The sequence below is a fragment of the Eriocheir sinensis genome, chromosome 26 (genome assembly GCF_024679095.1).
Source record: "Eriocheir sinensis breed Jianghai 21 chromosome 26, ASM2467909v1, whole genome shotgun sequence".
Taxonomy (NCBI): Eukaryota; Metazoa; Arthropoda; class Malacostraca; order Decapoda; family Varunidae; genus Eriocheir; species Eriocheir sinensis.
In genome coordinates this window covers 9,863,077-9,886,764 of record NC_066534.1, presented here as the reverse complement: position 1 = coordinate 9,886,764, position 23,688 = coordinate 9,863,077, and the positions used below count along the sequence as shown (strand labels likewise).

The following is a 23,688-nucleotide window of genomic DNA, read 5'->3' as shown; positions in this document are numbered from 1 at the left end:
GGCACTGAAAACGACGGCACGCAGTAGACTTGTGACTGACAGCGACATGAGGTGTTGCCTGTTGAGCACTGCTCCTCGCTTTGATGTACTTATGGCTGCAAAATAATGACGTCAATCCTCCCACTGATTGAATAAGTAGGTTTTATTTTATGTGCATTAGTTCCATGGATTTTGAAATAGCACTTGTAGGGGATCTGTGGCATTTTCAAGGTCTTTTATTTGTAATATTTTCTATAAATCAGGATCTTCATATAGTTTTATTTTACCTTACCTTTACACAAAGGTCACCATTACAAAATTTATTATAGGGGTCACGGCAATACCCTGGAGAGTCTCAGGGGGTCATACGATGAAAAAGGTTAAGAACCACTGGTGTAAATCCTTATCAGTATTGAGACAGACTGGTAAAGATTGTGCCCCCCCTAACTGAAATCCTGGCTACGCCCCTGTCTCTCTGTGAGGTATTTTTTGGCTGCGGTAGCGGGCGGCGGCGGGTGCACAACAGGCATTGAAAAGTCAATCATTTTATTAGTGATTTAATGATTTGTGACAGAAGCAGTTAGCAGATCATTTCATAACACACCGAAAACTACCAGAACAAAAAATAGGTTCGTCCAACAGTGTCTTAGGTGATGTTCTGGAAATTTACCCAGTTCTCTGACGAGGTTTGGGTAAACACTCCTGTCCTCCTGTCTTTGCAGCCATAATCGTGCCCACAACTGCTTCTTCCTTCCATTTAACTGAAGCAACATATCTAACATGGGTAGCGGCAACACAAGCCGCGACAGCCCTTACTTTAGCAGACGACGCCAAGTAAATACAGGGCGACTGCTTTGTTTACTGGCAACCGACCTTGGCCGTAGGTAAAGCAAACCCGGAAAAGTTGGAGTTACCGGTTGCCCGTACTGCCAACGCGGTTGGAGGAAAAAGGCCTGTTATGCACGAAATTCTCACGGGTGTTCTCGGACAGTGTGACACCCGCAAGGCCGCAGCTTAAGACTCCCTCAGTGGGGTGACCGTGTTCACTGTTCACACGTGCTGGGGCGAGATTGACAGAGATGCGTGCTAATGGCGACGAACTATTGATTTAACTATCAACGTTAACTTCAGAACAAAGCATTCGTTTCGTCCCGGGTTGGGTCCAAGTACAGGCGACTGTACGTCAGTCGTAAGTCCAAGTACGTGGATATTTTTCAAGTACAAGTACAGTCACTTTGCCATGTACTTAAGACTAAGTCCAAGTACATGTCATTGTACTTAAGTACAAGTACTTTGTGATAAAAAAAGTTCCTGTCACAAATTCGTAAAGCACGAAAGTTGGTAATGTTCAAATAGTATACACATTAACCCTCTCGCACACCTTAAGGTTCAATAAGTTTTCTTTTCCGTGCTCATTTGTAAAATCCGGTTTCTCGCCGGCTCGAGTCATTTTTTAAAAGTAAATGTTAAAGTTGGAGGCATACGCTGTAGCAGCGCGTGGCCTCGGTGCTCATCTCCGTAACATTAACACTTGAGCCTGTGGTGGGAGGGAGCCACAGTTTACCTTCCCCAGGTACCTATTTATCGACCAGCCCGAGAGGGAGGATGAACAGCTGGGTGAGCTGCACGCCGACTGCCCGGGCCGGGATTCGAACCCGGGCCCGCGAAATAGAAGCCAGGCACGCTGACCACCAGACCACGGAGGCGTTTCAGACCACGGAGGAGCTGAAATATTTTGTTTCTCAGCTATTTTCCTCCCCTAAACCTGCTTTTATCATTATACATAGTACTATGTCAATGACTTCGTTATCTGTTGTAGATTTTTATGAATCAATAAAACAAATCATAGGACCATGTATGGACATGGAATAAAGTGCGCATAAATTTTTTTTTACTTAGTCATGTTTCCACCTCCATAACAAAACAAAAAAAGAGCCAACTTTTCAAGGTAGATGCAATTATAATAGCAGGAATTTATCAGGATTCCTATGCATCCTTCAATTTTCCAAACGACAATTAGCACCATGAAATATTTGAGGGAAATTGAAGAAAGTGCCTTTTTCATTTGTTTTTGCCTTTTTTCATTAGAAACTTATGATAAATAATTTTTTTAGCTTATATTATAAAGCAAAAATCAACAAAACATAACACATTTATTTTTTCAATATGTCTTAGTTTTCTTGTGGTTGACTTTAGACAGGACTAGGCTACGCCCGAGCAGAAATGAGATAATTTCTTACTTGCATATTTACCTCAGTAAGTTGGTAAAACCTATTGATTTTCTTATGCAGAATTTCATGATGATTGCTATGGTGTCACTAGAATTTTGATACGATCAATAGTTACTGAAGAAATCGAACATAAGTAAGCATCAAATGAAAATAAAGATTCATGATCTGTTTGATTTTTAGTGAAAATATCCAGTGTACGCTATTTATCTTATTGATCACAATACAAACAATGATCAGACTCAGAGGAATAAATGACTATATCTCTTACACTTCTATTGTTCTGGGATATAGAAGGTGATGAACAAAATATAGAATACTAGGCTAATGGCGCGACCATTTGCATATTTACCTCAGTAAGTTGCTAAAACGTAAAGACTTTCTGATGGAGAATTTCTTGAGGATTACAATGGTGTCATTAGAATTTGGTGCTGTCAGTAGTTACTGAGAAAATCGACCATAAGTTACAAGGGCCTTCGTGCCATTACGTAGTTCAAAAATATATGTTACTGCCTGTAAAGAGAATAAAATTAAAATTACACTCAATCAAATCACTGTATTGCCCTATATAACACTATATCACTATTATGCGGTCGGTCGTGTGCCTGCGACCTAGAGAACAAAAGGTTAAGGCCCACAGCAGCGAAACGTACAATCTGACTAATGAGTGATGGAGAAAAAAACTGCCTTAAGTGCCTCTGTTTTTGCCTCGCGCTCAAAGCCACGCCAATGGAGAGGGATGCTAATTAGTTAATTTGTGAGAGAGTGAGGAAACTTACGCTCAACAAAACAAATGACGTCATTGGCGCGTATATAACTATTTAAAACATATTTTTGTTCAAATGGACGCCAGTGGCGTGAAAGTGCACTTTGGCCCTAAAAATATATACACGCCATTGGTGTCCAAGTGCCCGAGAGGGTTAATGAGACATAATATTACACTACAATATCATAACACTCAATGTACGTATTTACCCAATAATATCATCACTAAGTTCACTAGAATCTATACACAGCATAAAACTTTTGATTAAATACAATGTACTTGTTTGTACTTGAATGTACTTGGTATTTTCAATTACTTTGGGTCTAAGGACAAGTACTAAAGGTACAATTGAATTTTTAAAACTCCAGTACAAGTACATGTACATGAAAATCTGTACGAAATCCAAGTACAACTTGGACCCAACCTTGGTTTCGTCGTTACTTTCGCAGGCGGCGCCATGCTGATACAGGGTGACTACTTTGTTTACAGTGGGGATATGGGCAACCGACCTTGGCCGTTCGTGACGCACATCCGGAAAAGTTGGAGTTGCCAGTTGCCTCTACCGGCAAAGTCAAGTAAATTAAAATAGATATTGAAAAAGTAATCACATACGTCTGTTAGGATAATAGAAAAGTATCTCGTGTGCAAGTAAGAAAGAAATCGGTGAACAAATGCTAGAATCGTCTTTTTTTTTTTAAATGATTTTTTTTTTGTCCAATCATCTTGAAATTTTATGACAATTATGGTACTGTTATTCACAAAACTAAGCCTAATTAAGACCGTAGGTACAATTTAAAGCTATGGCGTACTCTTCCCTTAAGTTTCTCCTGAGGTCATGTGGCACAAAGTAGGTGGTTGTTGTGCTCCTGAAATACTTTGTGAAGCGACATTAAGTCATGGGACACCGGTCGTACATGTAGCGATGAATGAGCCTGAACAGTTCAGCAGAACCCATGGTTCATGTATTCTATGATACATCGGTGGCTCATGTGGTGATACAATTACCAATGACATTTTTTGGTATCTGGTCCCAAGCGGTACAATACGTTTATCTATTTACAATTACTGTCTGCTTTTGTCAGTGCCATGAGTGACAGATACTGAACGTTCAAGAAATAATACTTATCATAAAGAATCATAAAGAAAGCACTTTGATGAGTAATAATGGTAATAGAAGCAGAGATTTTTTTTTGAATAATTGATTTTGCTTCATAAAAAAAATGTGTAACTGAATGTTGAAGGATACTGCCTTTTATACGCCTGGAAATAAACAGGACAGATGCTTTTTATATGTGAAATGAATAGTTCCTTTTATGTATACTCTGATGAGTAATAATGGCACTACAGATAGGAATGTTATATCATTTTAGAATGATTGCTTTCCATCAGAAAAAAAAAATTATCTGAATTTTCAAAGCTACTGTTTTTTAAGTGTGTGACCATAAACAGTGGTCTGATGAGTAATATGATGGCACCCCAAATGAAAATATTTGATATATCATTTTAGACTAACTGTTTTGAATCAGAATAAGACTATTTCCATGAATTTCAAAGAATAGTGCTTTTTATTTGTCTAGCCATATCTACTGTATACATTTTTTGTTAACTAAACATTTTTTTATAGGAATAAATCACTCTTAGCATCAGGGTTTTGGGTAATTTCATCATTATACTTGCATTTAATTAATCTGTTATGTGTTGCTACTGAATTTACAGTCAAATCACTGGGATTTTGTTTTACTTTTTCTTATCATAAATGTACCACTGCTGGTATGTGGCGGTTATTGGAAGTTTGAGATACCCTGCTAGTGGTACATATGGCAGTAAATGTATTGAAACTAAACTTATATTCATAAAATTTTCATTGCTAGAATACTGAAAGCAGAGTAAAAAGAATAAGTATGCATATTTTCTGACATCATTTTGTTAGTATTTTATATAACAGAGCTCTAATAATGAATATTAAGCTCCCATTGAAAACGTACTAGCTTTGGTTACAGTTCCTAACCTTGTGTCAAAAAATGCATAAAAAATACTACAGTATACAGGTGCAATTATAACACAAAACTTACTTGCAATCTCTGGCAGGATACTAAGACGTCTGAAATCCCAAACACTGCGAGTACGAAGTATACGGTAATTGATGTACGTAGACTGTTCACTATGGTTACTGTTATATATACCTGCAACCAAAGTTTCAAATATAATTTTTTCAGACACACCCCTTCACTCTTTGACTAATATGAGTTACTGATTTTCCCTATCTCCTCTCAATAATTTAGTTAAAGTTGATTTATCTCTTCCAAAATTTTCACTTTTAATAATAATATATTAAAAATTCTCATGAAACGAAGTGGTCTTACAGGCTTGAAACTGTATTTATTTACTCTTTTATCAATAGTGTGGAGGAGGCATTTACATCTATTTGATCAGTAGTTAACTCTAATATATCATGCTATCACAATAACAAAATGTATTATATCTCCTGTCTATGTGTCATTTTTATTTGCCTGAACCACTAAAATCTATCTGAATCATTTCATCACATCATTAGTACAGTTCAGTCTCATCTTACTTTTAAAATATAAGTGTTTATAGCAGGCTGACATGTTACAAAATAAGAGGTTAAGAATGAAACCTTACCTTGTCTGCTTGGAGCAGGTGGCCAGTGTACACATATGTCATTAGACACAAAAACAGTATTCCCTTCGCCGTACAGTTTGAGAATGCATTGTTTGCAGATCGTACAATGCATAACCTTCTTAACGAAGCTAATTCATTTCTGAGGTATAGAAATAAGGAGCTGATGAGTAACTACAACACAGATAAATCAAACGTATATCATGCCTATATATAATAGAGCTTAATTACCCTAAAATTCAAGCATTTATTAATGAAACCATTTTTGTAATAATAAAGTTAATAAGTTTATCTTTCATACTGCACTGATGTAGATAACATAGCAATGCCCTTGGAAAGGTGACCTTGTTTGCCTCGATGACTCCATTTTCATTCTGGTTAACTAAATGTTGCACTTGATACCCATCAACACTGGTAAATCACCAAACTAATTACTGCCAAAATTGAAACTCTTCTGTATTGAAAATGATTGCCATACTATGCTCATGTCAAATTTCTGCAGTATAGATCAGTGCTTATTGATAGGAGAACTGCCTTTCAAAACAGCTACAGCAAAAGATCCAATGATTGAAGATCCATCAACATAATATCCACAGTTGGCAAAATGCTTACTGCATCATGAGTCATTACTTCAACTTTCATTCAATGATTAGGGATTTTCAACGTGACTGTGCAATAAATTTGTAATAACTTTGGTTGGTGCACATACTACTAGAATATCCTTGGTCTAAGTAGCTTTTAAAAATATTTATCCCAAAAGTGATGTACACATTTGTGCAATGTGAATTCAAGATAGTGTATACACACATGAAAATCTGGTCATGTATCAGGAAATGTATTTAGTATGTCATTCAATCAATCAATCAATCAATCAATCAGTCAATCAATGGGGACATATGCTAGGGGGGGTGTTGCCGTACCCAACTTTTGATGCCATCTCTGAAGGTTTCTTTTCTTATTTTTATTTTCATTTTTTAGGTGCTGCCTATAGCGCCGGGAGGCTTTTTTCATGGGTCTTTTCAACGACCCCAGTCTGTTAGTGGCACAGGCGAATTTACTTTTTATTGTGGCTGCCGTGGTGCATGACTCTTGCTGGGCCCACGCTGTCCCCTGGGGCTCCTTTTGACCAAAGTCACTGACATTATGGTTGATTGAAGATCTGGGCGGCATGTTGGTAATCTTTCGCTACTCAGCAATGGTTTGAAAAATGTGCGTGTTTTGGAGAGACTCCAACCTAGGTCCACGGGCTCACCACACCCACACGCTGACCATTCGGCCATCACCTCCCCGAACAAATCTCTATGCAGGCACTCTTTATATACCAAGTACTTTCCAGCAAGATCCAGCAACTTCTCTAACTATGAGCTATCTATGGCTTCTTTTATGCAGAATTGTATGTTTCAGAAATAACCCAGTGAGCAGGGTTGACTTCTGAGTAATGTGCCACATCCCCAATTAATGGAGTTAGCTTTCACCGATTATGCAAATACTTAATAGATCTTGATTCAGTCTTATGAAATGGTTGTCGTTTTAAAGCAAAGCCATTCCAGCAATTCCTCATGATTTTGCAAAAACACTTACCATATTTGATACACATACTACTTAAATCTTTCCCTGGTCTAAGGAACGTTTTAAAATGTTTATGCCAAAAGTGATGTACACATATGTGCAGTGAAGAGGACATTTCCTCCCCCCCCCAAAAAAAAGAAAACTACACTATCTAATGTGTGCGTATTACACATTGAAGACCAAGTGCTCAAGGCACAAGGTGGTTAACTAGGGTGTTAATGAAGTAGCAGTATCACAATAAGCGAACAAAAATAATTACAAACGGTGCTCAATAAGTAGGGTGGAGGCACAGGAACAATATGTAAACAACCAGCTGCTCCATCCATGGTGGGATGATTGAAATGGCAACTCATAACTTAATCAAATATTACTAATATCATTGGCTTGTTCATAAATGTGAGCTATTGAGTCACATATGACCTAACTCGTGGACTATCTGTACATGTTTACTTTAGGTAAGGAAAAGGCATGCACACGAAGGCCAAGAGAGTTGTGGAGAGGTCACTGGGTAAAACAGTTTAAAGTTCAGGGAACTAATAACTCATATCAGGTGATGAGTGTCTGCCTGCCTTAGGTAAGTTAATCTGTATGCATGCAATTGTAGACTGACACTGCTTCTACCAGCTGCCTCACCACCTCAGTTCCTCGATGGGAAGAGTCTGTATCTGTGATTAACTTCTTCAGGATGCGATTAAGGGAGTGTGTTGTGGGTTTGCCTGGTCTTGTCCTCCTCTCCTCCTCCTGTTGTTCTTTTTCTTCTCCTCTGTATTGTTGTTCAACTTGCTCCAAAATGGTGTTAACAGAAATGTCAACTGTGTCCTCAGCAATCTCTATCACTGCTGTCATGTCACCACATCCAGGCAGGGCTCAACCAGCAGTAGGAGCAGCCCGGTGAATCTTTTGGACACAATCCTCTCTTGCCTTACACAAATCAGGTGCTAGATGCCTCTATTAGTGGTTGATCGTGTTGATGAATACATCGGCTCAAGCAACTAGGAGATTGTTTACTACATGCCTAATGTTGTATAACCTCTAAAACCTGGCAACAGACAAAACTGCCTGGGAGACTGCTTCAGGTAGGGCTAGAGTAGCAGTGGTGGTGGGTAAAGGGGAGGGGGGGTAAGGTGGCAGTGACAGCCATGTTGTTTCCCTCACTCTCCTCTATTATGCCACCCTCCTCCTCCACCTCCTCCTCTCCGTCGAAGGGGAGTCACCTTGACGTGCATGGTGACGAGGCTTGAAGCGAGGTCGGGGGCACCACCTACCGTGGTGGCTTGCCTGCTCGATAGGGCTCGATGTCCGCTGATCTCGTGGACCAAGTACACCCCCTCATCACCAGTAGAGGAGGCCTACTGGTGACGTTGCTTGCACCCGCTCTTTTACCACCTAGAGCAGGGCTATTGTCTCCCCACGTGTTTGCCGTGCGTGGCGTCCCGTATACTCCCCGTGCCCTCTTATCTGGGAGTTGAGCCCACCGCGGGGCGGAGGTGTAGTTCCCCTCGGTGGGCAACACGCTCCTTTGGTGGGCGGGTTGGGGCAAGACGGATGGTTCGGTGTGGCCCCACTGAATCAATCGGCTGGTCATGCGTTGGCTAGGGTCAAGCGGCCACTGCCGGGTGGGCGATCGCAACAGTCCCGCGGCCGCCATTAAACGCCTGGCATTTTTTTTACAGCTGAGGAAACAGCTCAAGGGCAACAAAAATAAAGGTGTAAAAAAAAAGCCCGCTAATCGCTGTTCCCACAAAAACAAAAGTAATTAGTGGCCAAAAGAGAGGTCAATTTCGGGAGGAGAGGTGTCTTGATACACTCCTCTTGAAAGAGTACAAGTCAAAGGCAGGAGGAAATATAGACGAAGGAAGGGTGTTCCAGAGTTTACCAGTGTAAGGGATGAAAGAATGAAGATGCTGGTTCACTTTTGCATAAGGGGTTTGGACAGTATAGGGATGAGCATGAGTAGAAAGTCGAGTGCAGTGGGGCCGCGGGAGGAGGGAAAACATGCAGTTAGCAAGTTCAGAAGAGCAGTCAGCATGAAAATATCGATAAAAGATAGAAAAAAGAGGCAACATGGCGGCGGAATTTAAGAGGTAGAAGACTTTCAGTAAGAGGAGGAGAGCTGATGAGACGAAAAACCTTAAACTCCACTCTGTCCTAGAGAGTAGTGTGAGTGGAGCCCCCCCACACGTGAGATGCATACTCCATACGAGGAGGGGCAAGGCCCTTGTAAATGGATAGCAACTGTCCGGGGGAGAAGAACTGGCGGAGACGGTGCAGAACGCCTAGCCTCGAGGAAGCTCATTTAGTAAGAGAAGAGATTATTATTTTTTTTTTTTTACGTTGTTGCCTATTGCGCCGGTAGGCATCTTCCCGGTGGGGCGTGATGGTCGGCCCAAGGCTTCTTCCAGGTGGGGCCTCAGGTGGGGCCTGATGGTCGGCCCAGCCCGTTCTGGCGCAGGCGAGTGTTTATAGTGGCGCCATCTTGCATTGGCTCATGCTGCCCCCCGGAACTCGTTCTTGATTCGCTTGGACGGCTTCCTCTAGAGTCCGGGTTGATGGGTGGTCTTCAGGACAGCATGTGGGTAGTTTTAAGCCACTCGGCGGTGACTGAAAAATCCGAGGTGGTAGCGTGGGGATTCGAACCCGCGTCGTCCATCACGCGGTGAATGTGGGTCCAGTACGCTACCAGCTCAGCCACCGCCTACCCCATATGTGAGATGTGAGTTTCCAGTTGAGATTTTGAGTAAAGGATAGACCGAGGATGTTTAGTGTTGAAGAAGGTGATAGCTGAGTGTTGTCAAAGAATAGGGGATAGGTGTTTGGAAGATTGTGTCGAGTAGATGGATGGAGAAACTGTTTTTGAGGCGTTGAAGGATACCAGGTTCTTCTTGCCCCAATCGGAAATAATAGTAAGGTCTGAGACTAAGCGTTCTGCAGCCTTCAGCCTGGAATCCTTTAGTTCCTGTTGGGTGGGTCTTCCATTACAAGAAGCTGAGTAATGCAGAGTATAGTCATCGGCGTAAGAATGGGTAGGACAGTTCGTTTTGGAAAGAAGATCATCAATGAACAACAGAAAGAGGGTGGAAGATAGGACAGAACCCAAGACGGTCGGTTATACGTGTAGGGTGCTGAACCAACTGCTCTAGATCACTGAGGAGAGCAAAGTTGTAGGCCTGTTCACCAGGCTGGTCAGTGAAAGAGGATGATAGCCAAAGCTGGTGGTGAACATTGAAGTGAAGGGAGAGTGGGTCAAGATGTGCTCCACTTTAGAGTTTAAGTAGTTAAAGAATTTTACATAGTTAGTACATAGAATTAGGTGAGAGATAAACAGCACAGATGTATTTAGTAATAGAATGACAATAAAGTCTTAGCCAGATGGTGGAAAATTCTGAAAAGTCAAGGTCGTGGGCACGAGAGCAAGTGATGTCGTTGCCCACGTAGGGGCAACATCCAGCTTTGGATTGAAATTTAGGATAGATATAGTAGGAGGGAACAGAGTAGAGATTGCTGTCAGTAGCCTCAGAAACCTGTGTTTCGGTGAGGAAGAGAAGGTGAGGTTTAGAGGAGGAGAGATAGTGTTCCACAGAATGAAAATTAGAACGATGACCGCGAATGTTGCAGAAATTGATAAGAAAGAGGTTCGAGGAGTTATCAAGACACCTTTCAAGTCAGCAGCCAGAAGGGGATTCCTCCCTGGGGGAATTTGTAGTCCCCCCCCCAGGCGGGGACTCCGAGGCAGTGTTTTGGTACGCCATTTTGAATTTTGAATTTAAGGAAAAGGTGTGTGTGTTGTGTGATGTAGTGTGGTGCGGATAGAGAGAGAATCCGTCTTTCGAGAGCATGCTGAACTACTCTCTGGTGTTGATGAGACAAAAGGGAAACGGTTAGTGAGGACATGGGAAGGGTTTTTGGAGGGCTTCAGCACCCTCCTCACTTCCCATATATACCTCACCGGGAGAGACTTGCGCCGGTTTCGGTAGGTATCTTCCTACCTACTCCAGCCAAAGTGGCTGCGTATACTTCCCCATTACCCCTGGTACTGTTGGGTACGGTCTGGCCCCAACATCCAGCCTCCCCTTGTTGGGCTCCGTGGTGGGTGGGGGTTTGGGGAATGAAATAAATATTTTGTGTATGAGTAAAAATACACTGCCCCGGCGTGCCTCTCTTCCTGACGTCTGCCCGTCCCCGGAAACTCCCACACGGTCCTCTCTCATCGCCATCTTGAATCCTTTCAGGGGTCCTGGTGGTGCCTCTGGAAAGTCCCTACCCCCTAGCCTAGAGGGTCTGCCCAAGACAAGTCCATGAGACAAATGTCCACGAAATAGTTCACGTAAACCTGGGAACTCCCCAGTCTCCCAAATAGAAGTTATGCCTGGTATGTATGAGCCTGTTTCACTTGAAAAGTACATAGTAGTCAAGTCTGTGGATGGCTGCTCGATAAAGGACCTGGATATTTATGAAGTAGACCGTTCTCTGTTCAAGGCGTGTGGGCGTGATCCCAAGATCATGCCACAAGGGGACGGTAGCTTGTTGGTTGAAGTTTCGTCACCTGAAGAGAGCTCAAAGCTCCGCGCCCTTACCTCTGTTCCGGGTGCATCTCTGTCCTTTTCTCCCCATGCCACAATGAACCACAGAAGAGAGACGGGATTAAGTCTGGATTAAATAGTTTTGAGAACAAAGACTTTATGCACCATGGATTCAGGGCAAAAGATGTGTGTGTTGTAGTTAAAATTGAGCTTGCATAAGTAAAAACCTGTGTTAAACTTGCCACATATGTTCCCAACTTTACCTTACCATATGTGACTCGAGTAGCAAAGGCAGAGAAGCATTTTGTGAACTATAAGCAAGCTAATGAAATACTCTGATAATGAATGTAACGTGTGCCAGTGCATTTTGTAATTAGTTTGTGCTTTTTATTTATCTTCATATGCCTCACATGCTGGAATGTGGGTGGAATATGACCTAATGTATCCCTCAAAATTGTGTACATCTGCTATAGTTTCACATTTTTTTAACTGGGAATTTATTACATATACAATGAAAATACTGTCATGTTACGCCAACACATGATTCAATCTGCCCTAAGTTTGGGGTAAATAAATCCATTTCATAATATTTTTTTCATTCTTCAAGTCCCTGTGAGTTTGCTGTGCTATGTGAGCAGCTATTATGAGTTGCAATCATTTGCAATAAATTTCAATATCCTATACGGTTCTTCAATAGAAAAGGAAAATAAACATTCAACGCAACTAGCCCCGGTCTTCTTAATTATGACAAAGGATCACAATAGAAAATAACTGACACTTACTTTCTTGCTATTTTCAAAACAGCAATGAAGAGCTTCTCCCAGGTGTACATCTTGATGGCTCTAATTGAAGTAATTACTTCATGAATGAGGTGAATACGCTTGTCGCTGCAAATGCTGAATGCATGTCTAAACTTGGCAAGCATATGACCACTAAAACCTGTTAAAAGACATGCAGCTATTAGTTACACAACATAAAATCATCAAATGTATTCATGTGTATGTGTGTGTGTGTGTGTGTGTGTGTGTGTGTGTGTGTGTGTGTGTGTGTGTGTGTGTGTGTGTTCGTATTCATCTATTTTTATTTACCTCTTTGTAGTATACAGGGCCTGAGTTCAAGTGACAGCCCCATCTCCCAATCTATATTTCTCCAGCGTTTCCTTCATTTTATGGACACTGTCCGCTTCAACAATGTCTTTGCTTAGTCCATTCCATACATCCACACTACTGTATCGAAAATCTAAGTCTTTCAAACAGCCCCCATTTCTCAATTTCTTACTGATTCCTCTTAGTTGCCTCCTTCCTTCCATCTCTATCAAATCATTGATATGCAACACTTCCATTCCACTCGTATTCCTGTACAACACTATCAACACTATCCAGCAGAGTACACTTACCCTGAAATGGGAGAACCGTAACAAAAAGCAACAAGGCGACCAAACAGGAGGGTCCAATTTCAGACCACAGTATTCCAATTGCCACAATCAGCTGCCAATGTAAAAAAAAAAAATATATATATATATATATATATATATATATATATATATATATATATATATATATATATATATATATATATATATATATATATGTGCAAAATGTTACAAATACATATCTTTTGGCAGGTAAAATTTAAGAATTATGTTTATAAATTTACATATTTACCTGAAGGGGAGAGGCCCAGACGTAACAGAAAAATGGGGTTGCATTTTGAAAGCGAGAGACATCGTTGGAAAGTATGTTCACAAGCTGGCCAAGTGAAGTATGACTGCTTGATTCTGCTGACTGTATTCGCAAAACCTGGTGGACAAATGTGTACACAGTTTTTTGTGGTAAAACAAAAGAAGCGTGCAGTAGCATCTAAGAAAAAATAAATATATAATTTGTGAATTCTATATAAAAAATCAGCAAGCAGTCCTACTTTATACCATTGTTTCGAATGAAACTATATTTATGTGATTTTACTCAAATGTTTGTATCACTAAAGAAAATAAACTGTGGTGGAATCAATTGCCAATCATTCAATAAAATGAGTTTAATATTTTTGCACTCTTCCCAATTGGTTATGATGCACTTACATGTAAGAGATAGATGGGGGCTTGGGGGCTGAGATTATGCATGTCACATACGTCATAATTGGAGGCCAAAAGGGAGAAGGGTTAAGGGCTGAGAATAACTTATTTAGAAATTCTAAGGCCACTGATTAGGCCACAATAGAGCTGTTGGAGTCTAAAACCCGATCATTACCCTAAGTGCACTACGTGACTTGTACCATTTATATTTAACTGAATTGGTTAAGATTCGTTTTAGGTACCTCTTAGTTTTTGGTAGGAGGTGGTATGTGAGGGCAACTACCACCTTGGCGGCGAACGACCTGTACACGCTCACTGCTCATCCCCATCAAGCCGTTCGACGCCTCGTACGAACTACCACGAGGCGAACGACCTGCACACGCTCGCTGCTCGTCCGCATCAAGCCGTTCGACGCCTCGTACGAACTACCACGAGGCGAACGACCTGCACACGCTCGCTGCTCGTCCGCATCAAGCCGTTCGACGCCTCGTACGAACTACCACGAGGCGAACGACCTGCACACGCTCGCTGCTCGTCCACATCAAGCCGTTCGACGCCTCGGATGAACTACCACGAGGCGAACGACCTGCACACGCTCGCTGCTCGTCCACATCAAGCCGTTCGACGCCTCGTACGAACTACCACGAGGCGAACGACCTGCACACGCTCGCTGCTCGTCCACATCAAGCCGTTCGACGCCTCGGATGAACAAACCACCGAGGCGTCTTAACCCTCTGTGGGAGGCGACTTGGTGGGTGGCCAGCGCATTCCTTGTCCGACATAAGCAGAGCCTCGTCCTGACTACTTGCTTCCGTCCTGGCTCCATCTCTGCTTCTCACTCGAGTTTCTTCAGAACCGTGGGCTTGTTCTGGGTGCCCTTACCTCTCTCCACGCCCTTTCTCCTCCTGCGCCTCTCTCGTCCAGAATGTCTACACCACTTTAAGGATGAAGTTGTGTTGCCTCGTCACGTCCACTCCGAGGACGGGAAGCAAGGAGAAGAAAGTCGTGCGAAGGTTCATCGCTGAGTCCGGCGTGTTGAAGCTTTCCCGTTGGAGACTTCCGGTTTTGTGAAGCTGTTTGGGGTTTTCTTTTTATAAAGTAAATTGGTGTCTAGCCATTTCTTTTTGAATTCATACCTTTCGATTTCAGCACCCAACTTGGAACGTTGACTTGGTAACTTTTCATAATTCTGAGTAGAAATTGTATCGGCACACATCAGAACCTGTGTGTGTCCGCAATAATCTTTAATACTCAACCACCACCTCCTTTCGCTGCTCCTGCAGCCTCCAATTAACATTTTCCTTTTCTTACCATTGAGTTAATCCTCTGGTAAGTCATCAGATTTGGTCTTTGATTTTGGTATGACCTTCTCATAACACCAACACTTTGTCCACCACTTCCTTATGGTATTCTCCCTCCCCCCCAAAAAAAAACTTGGTAATTTTACAGTAATTTTATAAGAGCAAGTCTCGAAACAACGGCAAAACGGTTTATCCGGCACGAGCTTTCCCCCATTCGTGCTGGATCAACGAAGTACTACTTACGCTTCATGACAATTGCACCTGTAATCCCAGAGATTTACTGCTTAACAGCCCTGCTGCTGGATATCATTTTCTAAGCCCTTCTGTTTTTCTGCACATAATTGAAGACCCTCCTGAGTGAATATCTTTTCTTAATGATTAGAAACAAATACCATGCAAACTCATCTTTGATATAAACTAAATAAATGAAAATCTGTAATTGTCAATTTAATGTGAATGACACTGTCGGGTGAGATGTTTTAAGCATTGCTTCACAACTATAGGTAGACTCCAATGCTCACCATCTTCCAGAATGCTTTTCTCACCTGCCTATAGATATATGTATAACAGGGAAACTGATTTGTGACCCTTTGGGTTACATGTTCCAGTTGTCGGAAAACATTGCAGAGCAGTTAGTTTCAGAAGTAAACCAATGCAGTACCTAAAGTATGGTTCAAATGCCCCTAAAAAGCTAACCTTATTAACATGATTTAAGAGCTTATGTGTACAAAACATCTTACCTTTCTATATACGAGTGCACAAGATGCTATTTTCATTTTCATGGCCAACTGGTCTTCCATCCAGTTCTTCAAGTTCAATAGGGTTACTTTCATAAAGGAAATGGCCCCTATTCCACAAGCACAAAGCCAGCCAAATGTTTCACTGTAGCCCTCTTCTCCAGAAAAATACCGAATAAACCATAGAAGTAGATATGGCTGCATCATCCTGGAAAGAGCAATAAAAAAATATATACCATATAGGCAGACACGCTCATTACGCATCTTCACAATACACATAGCACTTTCTATGTGAAAACCAATAGGTATAACCCACAAACTCTAAGAATGCTACTATCCATATCAGACCCTATGACATGCCGTTTTTCGCAAATATCTTTCAAACGAAGACTCGGATCAACATGGGGCTTTGGCACAGATTGTTTCACACACACACCGCTAATTTTTGACGCTGTCATGCATTGCCAGATGGGGTTAATTATGACGTTTACTCTTGACTGTGATGGCAAAACCTGCGTGAGCCACTTACACATTCGAACAGGTGAGGTGTGACGTATTTGTGACGTGTATCCACCACCTACCTCCACCCCTCTTCCCCTACTCCCATCCCTCCCTTTCCCTCCCTCCTGCCCTCCTCCTCCCCCGCATTCCCTCTCTCCCCGGTCCTCTTTCTCTCGTTTACCTCCATTTCCCCCCCCCCCCCCCCCCTCTCCTCTCCTCTCCTCTCGCGATGTACACGAGATATGAATACATGCACACGTATGACTTGAATGAATGGCAGATAAATAGAAATTATATGCCGTCTGCATCAGCATCAACAGTGATGACGAGGATGACCTGTTTGTCGATGGTGATGAATATTAAAGTAGCATATGTGGTCAGTTATTTACATTATTAATCCACCCATCATATATACTCGCTATCTATTTTTGTGTGCTATGACTTTTTAACACAGCTATCTACATGAACACATATCGGATGGCAGTCTTTTCCTAACATCAGAACAAATTATTCATATATTTCTCCAATTTCTTTTCACGTTTTTACTCTGCAATGAAATCCTGCTTCAATTCCACCCTTATTCCTTTCCGCCTCTTACGCGATTTCCTAAAAAATGATCAAGCGTCAGCTACGTGCTTCATCCCATCATACGCTCAACGTAACCTGTGGGAAGGAGGGTCATATACTCGTACAACTTTCAATGGTTGTATAATTGCCAAACAAACCTCATACAGCACTTAAGCAACATTCAATTACGCTGGAACAGGAATCAGGGTCGTGTGCATAAAACACCCTACCATACTTAGCATATGCTTTCGAGTTATCCGCCATTATAGACAAGTCATATGTGTGCAACGCTTCACATCGCATGTACAGAGAGAGAGAGAGAGAGAGAGAGAGAGAGAGAGAGAGAGAGAGAGAGAGAGATTTGGTGGGGGGAGTGGAAAGTTAGGTATGGGGGATGAAAGAGGGCGGGGGAAGAGAGAGAGTGAGAAGGAGGAGGGCAGGAGGGAGGGAAAGGGAGGGATGGGAGTAGGGGAAGCCATGGGTGGAGGTAGGTGGTGGATACACGTCACAAATACGTCACGCCTCACCTGTTCGAATGTGTAAGTGGCTCACGCAGGTTTTGCCACCACAGTCAAGAGTAAACGCCATAATTAACCACATCTGGCAATGCACAATAGCGTCAAAAATTAGCGAAGTGTGTGAAACAATCTGTGCCAAAGGCCCATGCTGATCCGAGTCTTCGTTTGAAAGATATTTGCGAAAAACGGCATGTCATAGGGTCTGATATGGATAGTAGTTCAACAATTGTAAGAGGTGGAGGCAAGAAATGAAAGAAATCTCAAATTCCGCACTCATGCCGATACTCCAGTCAGTTAAACAAAACAAAAAACACAAAAACAGAAACAAGCAATGGAAATGTGGAATAAACACAATAGCATGGAAGGGCGCTGTGGAATGTACAGTCGGCTATAGAGTAGTGACACACTGTCCAGTAAGTTTCGTTCAGAAAGCGACATCTGGCAACCCCTCCACGCGACATGAAAAATATTATACCCTATCGAAATCGTACTGTTGTGGTGATTGGTGGTCACAGGTGCACTCTACATAATTTTAAGATAGATATTTATGAAAAGTGCCCGTCGCTAACGCTTAATAAATATTTTTTCTTTAGGCTCTGTCGCTACATTTTGACACGAGCTTTTAGTTTCGTTCAAATTTAGTCAAGAGCAATTCTAAGTTGTTTATCAAACTATGATACATTTAAAAATATACTGCACTTATTAGGGGAGATTGTTATGCCTTTTAACTAAAAACAAAAAATTCCTGACAGCCGAGATCTTGTTCTTTATAAAAAAAAATTTATACGTAATAATAGGCTATAAACGTTCACATGATGGCGTCGTCGACCGCGGGCTTTTCCGCGCTCGCATTCAACACACACACACACACGTATTTATACTTCGATATTACGTAATCTTCACGGAGAAATAATTGTAGATTTTTGATGATCTGAATTGTCTTTGAGGCTTTATTGTGACGGGAATTAAGGCTGCGAGTTAAACAGACCCTCAAGCCTATTTGCTGTTTGATGGTAAGGAGCATTAGTCACTGCCTGCCTCTGTGAAGGACAGCATTGCACGCGGTATTTTCAAAGTTTAATAAGAAAAAGTGTTTCAGACTGTTCGTGATGTTTTACCTCGCCATCATCATCATCATCATCATGTAGAAGACATTCATTATCGCATTTCTAAATTGAAGTCATGTAATCTGGTATATTTCTAACTACATTATATTATAATATAATATAATATTATACAATATTATAATTTCACGGTCACACACACACGGTACACACTGAAACGCGTTACTAACATCGCCAGTGAATGCGTCACCGTGGTATAGTTGCCAGATACCGCCACCAGGCTAAACATTCTGAAAACCGTGACACTACTCTCTATCATCGACTGTACATGGCGCACCTCATACTTATGGTTGTTTACAAACGGTGCCGCCGGCGCTGTCTCATTGCCACAACCACACCACGCAGATACTCCAGTCAAAACAAAACAAAAGGTAACGGAAACAAACGATGCAAATGTAAAGCAAACACAATAACATGTGGAAGGAAACTGTGGAGTGCACATGGCACATTCCATACTTTTTTGTTTAGTTTACAAGCTTTGTCACACACGCCGCCTCACTGCCACACCACACCACACCAACACTCCAGTAAGCCAGAAAAAAAGGAAACAGAAAAAAAGCGGTGAGAATGTAAAATAAACAATTCCTAGTATCCACACTCCTGTATGTAAAACTGTACTTCTTTATGTCTCAAACATGTCCCCTTTCTCAGTTTCTTGCACTCAGTTGCCTCCTTCCTTCAGTCTCGATTAAATCATTTCTATGCAACACGTCCATTCCACATGTATTTCTGTACAACGCTATCAGGTCTCCTGGCTCTCATCTCTCCGAGTGTTGGTAGGCTCAGTTCCTCCACTCTAGTCTCATAATTATAACAGATTTGATAAGTTCTGGCACCATTTTAGTTGCAATCCTCTGAATTCTTTAAAGTTTCCATGTATCCTTTTTCTTGTGTGATGACCAAACAACCGCTGCACAATCTAACCTTGGTCTAATCAATGTTATAATTTTCTTTATGTCTCCATCTAAGTAGTGAAATGCCATTCTAATATTTTGCAGCAAACTATATGTTTCTTCGAATATCTTATTTATGTGCTTCTCAGATGTCAGTGTATCTTGTATTATAATTCCTAATATTTTTCTTCATTCACTGTGTCGATGATTGTCCCTCCCATTCTATACACTCCACATAGTCTTTTATTACTTTTCCCATTTTCAATGTGACACTTCTTTTTGTTAAAACCCATTTCCCATTTTTTACTCCATTCATGTATCTCATTAAGGTCTTCCTGTAGAGTGTTACAATCATCAACATCTTTTTTTTTAAGCAGTTCGGAGTCATCTGCTGCAAACATACTCATGTAACTCATTACTTTTTTTTTCTGGAATATCATTAATATATTAATATATTAAGGCTGCGTTTCCACCAAGCGAATCGAATCGATTCAATTCATGAAGAATCAACACGATTCATGATTCGTCTTGGTTCGCCACACTAATTTCAATGTAATCGTTTCCACCAAGCGAATCGAGTCAATTCAAACCATGACGATTCATGGCGATTAAGAATCACTGATTTGGTCCCATTTTTTCATCAGTCACGGCGAGTCACCCAACGAGTTAGCACCATGATGGTGGACGTCCTGATTGGTTTAGTGCGAGAACGACGTGCAATATGATTATGATCCTATAGTGATCCTATGCACCGAGATCGGGATGCCATAGCTGCTCTGTGGATCCAGTTAACTCCATCAACATTTTGAATTGTTCTGTAGTCATCCTAAAGACTTCATAAAAAAAATCTCTGGATTATTAACCAAATCTGGGAACAGATGTACAAAGCTCCCAAATTCAGGTCTTTTAATATTGATTTAATAGAGAAGGTTAGAGGTTGTAGTGGAAGGGTTAGAGGTTGTAGTGGAAGGGTTGGAGGTTGTAGTGGAAGGGTTAGAGGTTGTAGTAATGGACCCAAACACTTTGCTGACGCCTAAGCCTACGCTGCCTCAGCCACAGCAACGCTGCTATATCAGCGACAGCGTATACGTCCATTCTCGTGAAAGCCAGGCTTGGTACTGCCTTTTGAATGTTGATTCAGACTCATCTGAATCAGTCAGTTGGAACGATGCTGATTCAACATGAATCGAGTCAAATGATTCTTCATGAATTGAATCGATTCGATTCGCTTGGTGGAAACGCAGCCTAAAAACATTACTGGCGCTAACACTTATCCATGTGATACTCCACTTGTGACCATTCTCCAATCTGATTATTCATTTTTCAACATGGTTCTCATTGCTCTGTTTGGCAGCTTTGGCTTTCATCCTCTTTCACTGTCAACAAGCTTACAACTTTGCTCTCCTCAATGACCTAGAGCAGTTGGCTCAGCACCCTACGCGTATTCCCGACCGTCTTGGAGACAGGCCCAACATACTAGACCTCTTCCTTACCTCTAACCCTTCTGCATACTCTCAAACTATTTTCTCGTTGGGCTCCTACGATCACAACCTTATTTCTGTATCCTTTCCTATCGCTCCTGTACACCCTCTGGACCCACCGAAGAGGCGATGCTTCTGGCATTTTACTTCAGCTCGGTGGGACGACCTCAGGATATACTTTTCCGATTTCCCATGGAATGATTACCTCTTTACCTAACTGTATTTACCTATTTGTAGTATACAGGGCCTGAGCTCAAGTTAGGATACAGTCCTGTATCCTAATCTATATTTGTCCGAATTTTCTTTCATTGAATAGATACTGACCGCTTCAACAATGTCAACAAACTTCCTGAAATCCTCCCTCAGACCTTGTACCTTTCTCTTTGAATCCTCAACTTATGTTTGGATTCAGACAAGGTAAATTTTGTGTCACAAATCTAATATGTTTTTATTCAAGAGTAATAGATATAGTACAGGAGAAAGACAGATGGGCAGACTGCATATTTCTGGACCGAAAAAAAAGGCATTCGATAAAGTTCCACTTAAAAGATTGCTGTGGAAACTAAAACATAGAGGTAGAACAGGGGAAAAAATGACAGCATGGATGAAAAATTACCTGACAAACAGGGAAAAGAGAACCATGTTAGAAGATAAAAAATCGAATAGGAGAAGGGTCAAGTGAAGTTCCGGAGGGATCAGTTTTACCACCAATAATGTTTTTAATATGCATAAATGACATGCCGGATGGGAACATGATGAAGAAAATAATAACTATTGGTTAGACCAAGGTTAGAGTATGCAGCAGTTGTTTGTTGATCGTACAAGAAAAATGACAAAAACTTGAAAGGAGCCAAAGAATTGCAATAATTAAGATGGTACCATAACTATCAAGTCTGTCATACGAAACTAGAATGGAGGAAACAGGCCTACCAACACTCGGAAGAGGAAGTGGAGACCTGATAGCAATGTACAGGAATACAAGTGGAATGGAAGTGTTGGATAGAAATGATTTAATCGAGATGGAAATGAGGAGGCAACTAAGAGGACACAGCAAGAAATTGAGAAAGGGGACTTGTTTGAAAGACAAAGTAGAGTTTTCCATACAGGAGTGTGGATACATGGAATGGACTAAGCAAAAACATTATTGAAGCAGGCAGTGTCCATAAAATGAAAGAAAAGTTGGACAAATATTGATTGGGAGACAGGACTGACCAAGCTTGAGCGCAGGCCCTGTATACTACGAATAGGTAAATACACAGACACACACATGTCCATAAATGGAAGGAAAAGCTGAACACATATAGATTGGGAGACATGACTGACCGAGCTTGAGCTCTGGCCCTGTATACTACATATAGGTAAATACACATACACACACATGTCCATAAAATGAAAGAAAAGTTGGACAAATATTGATTGGCTCAGGCCCTGTATACTACAAATAGGGAAATACAAATAGGTAAATACATACACACACACACACACACACACACACACACACACACACACACACACACATTTTTACTTCAACCCATTATAAATCTAGTTCCAGTTACATTACACAAATTATATAATTAAATCTACTATACTTACGTAAGAACGATTTCCACGAGGAATGTCAACAGATTAATCCAGATGATAAGAGGTTTGAAGCATCTGAGGAGTGCATTGCCAAATCTGGCCTTTTTTTGGTGTTTCTTGCTCTGTAGAAGTTCATTCTCCCACTCTCTGTCAAGAAAACAGCATAAATGATTTACAGGAGCCTTTAGGCTTTTAGAGCAAGCTTCTTGTGTGTGTTAAAAAAAGTAATTAACTAAGTTATGGCTGCATATTGACTTGTTAAAGGGGAGCGGGCGCTTGAAAAATATTGTGTTTTGGGATCACTCTTGTGGAACTGAGAATAATATCAGTGTACCCTAATTTCTTACATGTTTTCTCTCGAAGTTACATTTCCATACGGCCATTATAAACGCTTAACAAAATCATATATAGTGGAACCTCAGTTCACGAATTTAATTCGTTCCTGAAAGTCGTTCGTCACTCAAAATGTTCGTACACCAAAGCTCTTTTCCCCATGGGAATCAACGTAAAATGGATTACTCCGTTCCTTAACCCCAGATGATTGCTTACTTAAACTTTTACAACAGTACTTTGTGCACGTTCATTACGCAAATCCAATGGAAGTAATAAACCTAACACACGAAGAGATAAAAACAATACGAAACAGATAAAATAGACGAAAACCTGATTTAATTTTACCGTACATGTACGGAGGAAAATTGACGGAGCAATAGTTGGTGTCACATTGGCCGTTTTTCTCCACCTGTTGGGGCTACGGGCAACCGTTGATTCCATCCTTACGGATGGAATGAACGGTTGTGGGTACAAACAACCATGTGGCTGTATGTAAACGAACAAACGACGGCAGTGGTTGAGGAGTGAGGAGTAGTGGAAGGTAGCCCACCAAGAGACTCATGAAGAGGACTGACAGAGCTGCTTTGTTTACGATTTAATTAACAAGATAATTGAACACCCGTGCTGTGGGCCCACAGTTCAAAATATCTTTTTTTTCCCCTCCATTCTATGAAAATTATAGAACTATCGGCCTTCACAGCACAGTTCTCTGACGAGATTTGCGTAAAGTAGACACTCCTGTCCTCCAGTTTTTGGAGTTATGATCGTGCCCACAACCGCTTCTTCCTTCCATTTAACCGCAGCAACAAGTCCAAAACTTGGGTTACGGCAGCACAAGCCACAATATCCCTTACTTTTAAGCAGACGGTGCCATATTAA

At 41.3% G+C, this 23,688-nt stretch overlaps 1 protein-coding gene across 1 annotated transcript in view; it reads right to left on the bottom strand.

Annotated features, from left to right (window-relative positions):
• Positions 1–22,621, bottom strand: part of LOC127003904 (ATP-binding cassette sub-family C member 4-like) — a 44,329-nt gene extending 21,708 nt beyond the window's left edge. Inside the window, exons 1-7 of the mRNA XM_050871008.1 lie at positions 22,489–22,621; positions 15,815–16,019; positions 13,367–13,501; positions 13,099–13,189; positions 12,485–12,641; positions 5,617–5,755; positions 5,046–5,156 (exon numbers count right to left, since the gene is read on the bottom strand). Coding sequence (XP_050726965.1) covers positions 5,046–5,156; positions 5,617–5,755; positions 12,485–12,641; positions 13,099–13,189; positions 13,367–13,501; positions 15,815–16,018 — 837 coding nt within the window. The 5' untranslated portion in view covers position 16,019; positions 22,489–22,621. The remainder of the gene's footprint in view (positions 1–5,045; positions 5,157–5,616; positions 5,756–12,484; positions 12,642–13,098; positions 13,190–13,366; positions 13,502–15,814; positions 16,020–22,488) is intronic.
• Positions 22,622–23,688: the final 1,067 nt, after the last annotated feature.